The 10,749-nt window shown below is 42.1% G+C and overlaps 2 protein-coding genes across 2 annotated transcripts; both read right to left on the bottom strand.

Moving 5' to 3' along the window:
• Positions 1-408: 408 nt before the first annotated feature.
• On the bottom strand, positions 409-1,158 carry LOC149266866 (uncharacterized). The gene has a single exon (XM_089409403.1). It carries the CDS (start codon positions 1,156-1,158, stop codon positions 409-411), a length of 750 nt encoding a protein of 249 aa, XP_089265529.1.
• A 451-nt stretch (positions 1,159-1,609) lies between these two features.
• Positions 1,610-2,838, bottom strand: LOC149266865 (uncharacterized). Its single transcript, XM_089409398.1, has 2 exons — positions 1,788-2,838; positions 1,610-1,695 (listed from the first exon to the last, which is right to left on the bottom strand). The coding sequence occupies exons 1-2, from the start codon at positions 2,836-2,838 to the stop codon at positions 1,610-1,612; spliced, it is 1,137 nt and encodes a 378-aa protein (XP_089265524.1).
• Between the last annotated feature and the right edge of the window lie 7,911 nt (positions 2,839-10,749).

Below are 10,749 nucleotides of genomic sequence, written 5' to 3'. Positions count from 1 at the left end.
GGGTGAATATATACCATTCTCTGCCAAACACCAAACTAATTCATCGGGTCCCTCTTTGATTCTTATGTGCGATTCTGATAATGCAGTGGTATATTCATGCCATTCCTGATGCCATTGAGGAGGGAGGTCAAGTTGTTGAGCTGACTTCCATGCCTGTGAGAAAATATCTGAATTTTGCTGATCTGCAATGTGCGAGAATACCCTGATCTCTCGAGCGTGTAGGTACATGATGAGGTCTCTATTAAGAATGTGTCTTCCCCCACTACCAATCCACGGATCCTGCCCGATCCTACCCAGTGAGCCATCGTTGATTCTCCAAGCCAAATTTTCTCGGATGTGGGGAAGGGTATGAAGCAGTGCCTTCCATACCGATGAGCAACCCGTCGACGGCCACGAAGGTAGTCTGATCTAGTCCAATATGCTCTGTGGCCAGATGTATTTGTGGAATGAAATATGAGCCCATAGATTCTGACCAGTCACCAGTGACCAGCCCATTTTTGCAGCTAGAGCTTGTGCGAAAAGGGGAAGATCTTTGAGCCCCCATCCTCCCCATTTCTTTGGTAGGGCTATCTTTTGCCAGCTGATCCAGGCAAATAATCTTTTATCCTGATTCCTGTTCCAGAGATATCTGTTGCAGAGTTGTTTTATACGCGCGAGAATGTTCCGGGGAATCCATGCAAGTGCCATCCAAAAGACTGGTGTGGCCTCCAGGACTGATTTCATAAGTACCAATCTGCCTGCCCTTGATAAATATTGATAGCTCCAAACTGACAGCCTCTTCTCCAGCTTAGAGACAAGCCAGACCCAGTCAGCAATTCTTTGGCAAGTAGGTTTTAGCCAGAAACCCAGATATTTGAGGCCTCTATCCAAGGGATGAATGCTGTAGGGAAATACCTGATGAGCAAATTGGGATTCATGAACGGATGTGCGGGTGAAGGTGATGGTGGATTTGGAGTGATTTTCGAGCATACCCGTAGCGGAAGAGAAAAGAAGAAGAATCTTAGAAAAGGTTCTGGAGTCCCGAATGTTGCCATCCAACAGAATGAGCACATCGTCCACAAATAGGAGATGAGTGAGAGAGCAATCATCCAAGATCCTGAGACCACAAATATCACCATTCCTTTTAGCAGAGGCAATGAGACGACTAAGACCTTCCATGACAATCAGGAAGAGAAGTGGAGATAGTGGGCAGCCCTGCCTAAGCCCCCTTTCAGAGTGAAAAAAGTGAGAGGCCGAGCCATTGATGAGGACACTGAAGGATGGAGAGGTAATACAGGCCATAATCCAAGTGATGTAGATATGGGGGAAGCCCAGGTGGATAAGAAGCATCTTGATATAGAGCCAACTGACACGGTCGAAAGCTTTGGACAGGTCAATCTTGAGAATGATGCTTTTGAGATGCTTGGACCAGATAGAATGGATGGCTTCTTGTGCCAAACCTATGGCTTCATGGATCTGTCTGGATTCAAGGAATGCAAATTGCTGAGGGGCAATATGTCTGGAGAGTATCGGCCTGAGACGATTTGCAATGATCTTAGAGATAATCTTATAAAGGCAGTTGCACAAGGAGATAGGCCTATAATCATCAAAAGATGATGGGGAATCGGATTTAGGTATGAGGGCAATGAAAGTCGAATTGATGGCGTGATAAATGGAACCCGAAGTTCTGCTCTCCTCCACTACTTTCAGAAGATCCTGCCCCAGGATTTCATAAAATGCCAGATAGAATTCGATGGTCCAGCCATCCGGGCCTGGACTCTTATCTTTTTTGAACCATTTTAAAGTACCTTCTAGCTCCCCAGAAGTAACCGGAGCAGTTAGCTCTTCTGCATCATCCCCATTAACAAATCTCGGAAAATGTCCCGCCACATTGATGATATCAGGAAGATTTGCTCCACGAGGACATTTATAGAGGTTTCTGAAATGTGTGATGCCAAGGTGGGCAAGCTTGTTGAAAGTGTCAGCCGTGCCTCCCTCAGGAGTAGGGAGGTTCCAAATGGTATTGGACACCTTTCGGCCCTTGGCATAGCTATGAAAAAACTTCGTGTTATCGTCCCCCGCTTTTAACCAAATAGCTCTGCTCCTCAATCTCTGGGATTCCTCGCGCTCCTTAAGAATAATTGCCTTCTGATTTTCCAGTTCTATCAAACGGGTCTTGTCCTCTGCTGAAATGAATCCCAGACTTCGTTCATCAAGTAATGAGCTCAGCTCAGATTCTATTTGGGTGAGCTGTAAAGTTTCCTGAGTATGCTTCTCCCTGGCCCAAATAATGGAAAGGTGTTTGATCTCGGAGAGATTTTTACAGAACCCTTTTGCGAGGGACTCTGCTCCAGTAATGGGATGTGCGGTCCAGTAATCAGAAACCATCTTTATGTATGAAGGGTCTCTCAGCCAGACGTGATTGAATTTGAAAGGGGCTTTTGGTTTCTTAAAAGGCCCCTGAATTTCCAGATATATAGGCGAGTGATCCGATATGCCCCCCGTGCCCACCCATTGCTTGTAATGATGCAGCTGTTGTAGGAGCGAATCTTTCATGATAAATCTGTCAAGTCTACGAGCCAATGCTGCATCGCCCACCCTCCTGTTCCTCCAGGTGGGAAGAAGTTTATGCATGGGGATATCAACAAAATTTGTCTGTTCCAACAGATTAGTCATATAGTCGGTGATAGAGTCAATTTGTGCCGCAGACCCCCATGATTCTCTGAATCCCAATGAAAAGTTGAGGTCTCCTCCGATAATTGTCTGCTCAGAATCCAGGAGGGAGAGGTGTAATAAGCGCTGCCAAAATAGTTCCCTTTGAATACAGGGAGCATAAACATTCACAATCCTAAGGTTCATGCCCAGGTCTGCTGAGAAAATGTCAAGTCCCAAAAATCCCGACCCCCCCCAAGATGCTTCAACCCGAATGGTACGAGGGTTGAATCCAATGGCCAGACCCCCAGATCTGCCAGCAGCATCTAGGGCGACAAAGGACCAGCTCGGGATCAAGGATTGAAGGGTATGGGAGATTTGGTCGGCCGAGCAAAGAGTTTCTTGTAGCAGGATGATGTCAATAGGCTCAATCTCAATGAGTCACTTCATGGCTAGTTTCTTGGAGGCACTAGCCAAACCCCTGCAATTAAAGGATAAACACTTCATGGAGGAACACCACGCGGGGTATTTCCTGCTCTAAGGACCCCATCTATAGTGGATTGACGACCAGAGACGACCTCCGCCCCTGCTTTCTTAATAGCCTTGGAGAGATCAGACTTCCTGCCTCTGGATGACAGGGGGATAGCACCGGGTAAAGTGAGACCAAGACCAGACTGTCGGACCGACAATTCTTTGGAGTGGGATCTGGAACGAAGGAAGTATTGGTGAGGAGGAGAGACCTCGGAGGATGGCCGAGAGGTAGTAGATGAAGAGGGAGAGAGCAATGAGGGGCCAGTAGAGGCAATGAGAGGAGGGGAAGACATGATACAATGAGCCATAGATGTCTGAACAGAGGTACCTGCATCAGTAAAAATATGATCAAAAGATGAGAGAGGAGGGTTCAGAGGAGTACCCGAAGCTATAGCGGCTTCAGCAGCAGAGCGAGCCCTGGTCAGCGGCGGCGAAGAGTGTCTAAGTCCCGGATCAACCGAGGGAGAGGTTGCCACCGGAGCCGGACCAGAGGGTATGGGGCGCGAGCTGACCGGTGAGTTTGCCCTGGAAGGTGCAGGAGTGATCTTCGGGGAGTCTTCTGCTTTCCGGTTAAGAGGGCAGTCTTTGAATAGATGTCCCACCTTGTGACATCGCCTGCAACGGAACGGGACCCCCTCATAGTCCAGTATCTGGACTCTGATGTATCTCCCCCACTGAAGGGTTATCTTTTCCTCCAGTCCCTCGCGGGTATCCAAGTGAACCAATATACGTGCGAGGGTTCTGCTTCTTGACTCCACAAAGGTACGATCATGATCTAGATATGTACCCAGGGCATTTCCAATCCTGATGAAAACTTCTTCGCCCCAGAACTGTAACGGTAGACCCGGCAAGCACACCCAAATCGGTCCTGCACCAATTTGTTCACGTTCTGGGTCAAATAAAGGGCTCCACCGCTTGAGAAGGACCGGGGCCATCTCGATGTGCCAGTACCTGGCCAGTACCAAATCCGTGTAACTTTCCTTTGAGAAATGTAGGGAGAACCAACCTCTTGGCAGAACATGGACTTCTGGCAGATCAATAAGCAACCCTCCCCAAATCTCCTTTACCCACTGAGTCAGCCTGTTGGCCGAATACGCCCGACCCTGGACATGCCCCACCAACACAGTGCCTGCCATGATTGCAAATTCGCCAATAGCCGAGGTCTCACCGAATCTGATGGTGATATCCTTTGAGGTAGCCTTGATGCACTTCGACTTCCTTTTGCTGGTGCGAGGAGCTGACGGGTGGTCCACCAGGGGGTTTGGTACGCCTTCCTGGGAAAAGTGTTTAGTTGGTTTAACCTTAACTGCTAGGGTCTCGAAACACCCAGATGGACGGGCTCCCACGCAGGAGGTATGAGCCGCCGCAGTAACCGGGGGATTGACAGGAGGAGCAGTGAAAAATGATGAAAGCGGGTCAAAGGAGGGCGAGGGAGGGGTGTGAGAGGATAGAATGTGGAGGGTGCCCGGAGAAAGTGGAGGAACTTCGAAGCTCGGAGAATCGATAGAATGAGACCCGATGAGGGGTGGGACAGGACTATGCCGCGGTAAGGATATGATGGGAGAGCGATGAGGCGGTTCCGGGGCAGCCAGCGAAGAAGTAATGTCAATCGATGGAGCGGGAGTAAAACTAGGGTTATCAAAAATGACGCGATCCGGGTAGGGCTCCTCAGAATAGTCTACCGCTTCCGTCTCCATATTGTCACCCATATCCAACCACAGGTCGATATCAGAAAGCGACGGGTGTGAGACCGCAGCAGACAGGGTGTACAGTGCGTGTCGCCGGAGCCGTGACGGAAATCTGCAGTGCTCAGAAAAAGAAACCTTAGGGTTACCCTAGACCTTCACGAACACGCTCCATCCCCCCATCCTAACGGAAAATTATATTATTATAACTAATCATTGTATTTATGAAGGATGTGTGTGTGTGCGTGCGCACTCTATAACCTCAACCAAGCACAAAGAGGGCTAAGCATGTGATAGAAATAATATTTATCATGGTCTCATAGTAGGTCAGACATGAAAAAATAAAATGTTCTTTTGATTCGAGCTCTTTATTACATAACTTACATATACGATGGTCATGAAGTATTAATGAGCAATATACCAAGTGACTAAAAAGTTTCATTTAATTTCTATCATTCTTATAATATTTTCTTTCATCTTAGAGAGTATTAGGAAGACCAAATATATTCATGTAGAATGAAATCCCAAACATAGGATACACCACTATAATAATAATTTTTGCAATTATTTAAATGGTTGGTGTATCTGCATTTTTATTTGAAGTTTACTTAGGAAAGTAATGTGTTTATTATGGTTGCATATGCATATTTTAAATAGGCATGTAAACATCAGGTGAACCTTTGGACTTATAAATTCTATCAAGTTATTTGCATGCTTTTAATGCATTTAGATAAAACAAGCCATAGGTGGTGTCTTCATCTTCACTTATGTCTACCCACATTTAAATCCCTATAAATTTGATATATGTATTCCTTATTTTCAAAGAATATAAAAAATATGAAAAACTCATAATTTAATATATTGAGTTTTGATTAAATTATGTCTTGCGTTATTTACACATTGACATAACTTTAATTTCAACATGAATAACAACCATTTGTCTTAGAAGTTCAAAGCCTACTTAAAATATTATTAATCACATGCTTTATAATTATTATGTATGTGTGTCCACTCTATAATTTAGGTGAAAAATTAACAGATATGTATGTTCACTTTGCAATATGAGTGAAAGAAATGTGTAATATGTAATGTAATATATATAATATTAATGAATTAAAAGAGAAATTTTTGATGTCCAATTTTTAATTTGAAAAAAACAAACAAAAGAAAACTAATAATATATAAAAAAGACTTTAACCCAAAAAAATCAGCTTATCCTCTAATTAATTAGCCAAAGAAACAATCAAAACATGTCATTATATTTTTTATTTTAATCTATTTTGATCAAGTATATCTTTGTACATCAATTTTTTATTTTAATTTTTTAATTAATACTATGTGATATCTTTTTATTAAACTTATATGATATGTTTAGTTTTGGATATCAACTATGTATTAATCATGAAAAATAGAAGTTAATAAATTATATTTTAGTCTTTATAAATGTAAAATTCAAATCACATTTAATTTATAAAAGTAAAACTGAACTTAAGTTCTAAAAAAACCAAACACACGCATGGACATTACAATTTTCCCAAATTCAACTAAATTTTAAACAAACATGGCTGAAAAAACTAAAAAAAAATTAACAATTTCATCTTTAATTATTATAAATAGACCAAAAAATTCCAAATTTCAAAAAATAACGAGTAAAGTCTCAAAGCATGATTGGATGCCACGGCCACTTTCCCTTCATGTTACCGCACTCCCATTAATATATAAACATGCTACTATTTTATCAAAAACACAAACTAGATAATAACTGACGGAAGCCTTTCTCTTACTTATATGTATATATGGTATAATTAAATATAAAGTTTACATTGTGTCGCAAACACTGCGTCTTCTTTCTTTGTTTTTCATGTAGCTAGCATACCTGCCTTCAATTGCCTGCGAAACCAGTCAACTACTCCCACACGGGACACTGTAATTTGGGACATTCAGAGAGATCAAGCTTGTCCAACCATGTACAATGTTCAATGTCTTCTACTTCTTCTAATTCATAGCACCTATGGACAATTAGTTCTCTGAGACTTGTCAACTGCAATAAACCTCGTATCCTCTTCAGCTTCGCACATCCATATGCGTGAAACCTCTCCATAGATGCCAGCGTTTCCATATTTGGCAGATCTTTTAACTCCCAGCAGAAAGCAACATCGAGCAGCCTAAGCTTTGTGCACTGTCCCAACCCTCTTATCCTCTTTAGCTTCACACACCCAAATGCCATGAACTTCTCTAAAGATGTTAATGCTCCCATACTCGGTAGTTCTTCTAACTCAGAGCACTCACGAACATTGAGCAGCCTAAGCTTTGTGCACTGTCCCAACCTGTTGAAATATAATTTCAACGCAGCCGTACGCTCCCCAAAACCGCCAGCAAAAACCACAAACCGGTTTAAAGATTTCTCGGACCGCCTACCTGCAGAGAATGGTTTTCGTACACAAGGGCCCGAGAAAATGTGGAGCTGACACGTGGTTCAGCCCTGACGTAACGCAACGTCATTTTCTCGGAGGATAAAGTTCAACACTTGTTGGTCCTCCGATATTGTTCTCCACCGTTGGATTTGCTCCCGTGTTCTCCGCCGTTGATCACCTGGAGCTGCATACGAACCCACATCAATTCAATGTTTTGCGTGGAGTAAATTAAAAGCATGGTTGACCATACCTTTCATTAATGCTTGTCATAAACTTAGGTGAATAGTTAAGTTTTTTACATAGGGCACGTAATGCATTTAGTTTTATATATACGGCATATATTTATTTAAGTGTTGACCATATGTAATGTAAAAAAACAAAGGGGCCACGGTAATATAGAGTTTTTACGCATTATGTTTTATATAGCGAGCAAAACATATATGCTTGAGTTTTTTTTGCTCATTTTTTTTGAAAAAGGAAAAACACACAGCAGTGTGTAGAAAAACAAGAACAGGGGTGTGAGTTTTTTTTTGGCGATGTAATTTTTTTTTGTGTTGGCCATAGCGAAAAACCATGTGTGGTTTTGCACAGCAGTGCATAAGGAAAATGGTGGAGCGAATTTTGTAAGCCTGTGTAAGTTTTGCTTTTACAGCAGTATGTAAAATTGTTTTACACCAGTAAATGTGAATGGAGGTTTTACAGCAGTAAATGTTAATGGGAATTTTTCCAGCAGTGTAAATTCTCATATGGAGACACAGTGAATGTTTTTTTTGTTTTAATGAATAGAAATATTTTATGGTGAAATCCTCTATTCCTCAGTGAAATTTTTTTTAAGTCTTCTGTGTGCACAAAAGATCCTGGAGCAAAAGAAACAGAGCATTGCCTCTGTGTGTTTGAATATTTGGTTTTTGGTATTTTCCCATTAAAAATACCAAACAGTGGTATCGGAGCAGGCTTAGGCTCTTTAAAAAAAAAGTTAAAGAAGCTGAAGGGAGAAGGTTGTTGCTGCAGCAAAACTTCTCAGGCAGACAGAAGACTCAGACAACAAAGGATTCAGGTATTCTTCATAGCTATCTTGTTTGTTATTGAAGAGACAGTCAGTGTTTTAAATACACAGTCAAGGAATGGCCAGCACAAGCACTGGTATGGGTTTGTTTAACACCCAGCTCCCACAGTTTAATGGGAAGAACTATGACTACTGGTCAATAACTATGACAGCTCTGCTTGCTTCCCAAGATTTATGGGAAATAGTTGAAGAAGGTTTTGAAGAACCAGCAGATGAAACTGAGTTCAATGCATTAACTCAAGGAGAGAAGGATCTGCTGAAGAACAATAGGAAGAAAGATTCAAAAGCCCGTGTGTTGTTGTATCTAGCAGTAGACCAGAGTATGTTTCCAAGGTTAGCAGCAGCTAAGACAGCCAATGAAGCATGGCAAACCCTCAAGACAGCCTATCAAGGCATGGAGAGAGTGAAGACAGCAAAGCTACAATTGCTGAGAAAGGATTTTGAGAACTTGAACATGAAGGAGTCAGATAACATTGACTCATTCTTCACTCATGTGATTGGTGTAATCACACAAATGAGAACTCATGGAGAAACCATTGAAGACAGAAGAATTGTGGAGAAAATATTGAGGGTCTTACCCTCAAGGTTTGATGCCATAGTCACCACCATTGAAGAGACAAAGGATCTCTCAAGCTATTCAGTTGATGAGCTGCATGCATCACTGATAACACATGAGCAGAGGTTGAGTAGGAATGAAAACTCATCTCTTGAGCAAGCCTTCAAGACCCAGATGTCCTTTGGAAGAGGCAGAGGTCAAGGCAGAGGAAACAAAAGAGGAAGAGGCAGAAGCCAGAATAGAGGTGGAAGGAACAACTCATCAAATGCACAAGGAAGAGGCAACAATCCAAATCAGAACCAAGGCCAAGGCAGCAGCCAACAAGGAGGACAACATCATGCTCAAGGACAAAGGTATGATAAATCTAATGTTCAATGCTATTATTGCAAAAAGTATGGACATTATGCAAGTGATTGTAGAAAGAAACAGCATGATATGAGTAGTAGACAAAATGCAAATGTTACAAGAGAAAACAGCAGTCAAGAAAATGTCCTGTTAGCTTGTAACATGGCTGAAACACATAGTGAGGACATATGGTTTTTAGACTCAGGTTGCAGCAACCATATGACCGGAAACATAGCCTTCTTTTCTGCCCTAGATAAAAATGTGAAATCAGAAGTCACACTAGGAACTGATAGTAAAGTGTCTGTTATGGGAAAAGGAGAAATAAAAATACTTTCAAAGCAAGGAGAAAGGAAAACCATAGCAGATGTATACTATGTCCCCGGAATGAGATGTAATCTCTTGAGTATTGGACAGCTTGTCCATAAGGGCTACAATGTTTTCTTTAAAAATGATGTATGCACCATCATGGATATACCACCTAGCAAAAGATGCATTGCTGAAGTGAAGATGACAAGGAACAGGATGTTCCCTTTGAGGATCAGGGCAGATTTGAAAAACAAAGGTGAAATTGCAGCAGTCACCCAAGAGGCTTTCCAAAGCGTGCCAAAGGATGAGAACTGGTTATGGCACTTGAGATTTGGGCATCTAAATTTTGGAGGTCTAAACTTATTGAGCAGAAAAGGAATGGTAAGAGGATTACCATTGATAGAGAAACCGGACAGCCTATGTGAAGGCTGCATTTTGGGAAAACAACATAGAGAAAGTTTTCCATCAGGGAAGAGTATAAGGGCAAAGACACCCTTAGAGATTATCCACTCAGATTTGTGTGGACCAATGCAAGCTCCATCATTAGCAGGCAGCCTATATTTCTTGACATTCATTGATGATTTTACAAGAAAGACTTGGATATATTTCCTCAAGAACAAAAGTGAAGTCTTTGAGAAATTCCAAAACTTCAAAGCATTTGTTGAAAACCAAAGCGGGCTGCACATTAAAGTTTTGAGAACTGATAGAGGAGGTGAATATATCTCCAAGGAATTCCTAAGATTTTGTAGAGAAAATGGAATTCACAAACAGTTTACAGCAAGGTACACTCCGCAGCAAAATGGAGTTGCTGAAAGGAAGAACAGAACCATCATGGAGATGGCAAGGAGCATGTTGAAGGCAAAGCATTTGCCAAATGAGTATTGGGCTGAAGCTGTACATTGTGCAGTTTATATATTGAACAGGTGTCCTACAAAAGCAGTCATGAACAAAGTGCCAGAAGAGGCATGGAGTGGGAGAAAGCAAGGAGTCACCCACATGAGAGTTTTTGGATGTGTGGCCTATGCACACATTCCAGATCAGCTAAGGAGGAAGTTGGACAGCAAAGGGGAGAAATGCATCTTCATTGGATACAGTGATGAATCTAAAGCCTACAGGCTGTACATTCCATCTACCAAGAAGTTCTTTGTCAGCAGGGATGTTCAATTCATAGAAGAGGAAGCTTGGGATGGAAGCATAGAGAAAACAGTCAATGTC

This window comes from Pinus tabuliformis, chromosome 6 (assembly GCF_031772625.1).
Source record: "Pinus tabuliformis cultivar Carrire ecotype Pingquan chromosome 6, CPIR1, whole genome shotgun sequence".
In the NCBI taxonomy this organism is placed as follows: domain Eukaryota; kingdom Viridiplantae; phylum Streptophyta; class Pinopsida; order Pinales; family Pinaceae; genus Pinus; species Pinus tabuliformis.
The sequence above is the reverse complement of the archived record's forward strand: the minus strand, read 5'-3'. Positions and strand labels throughout refer to the sequence as shown.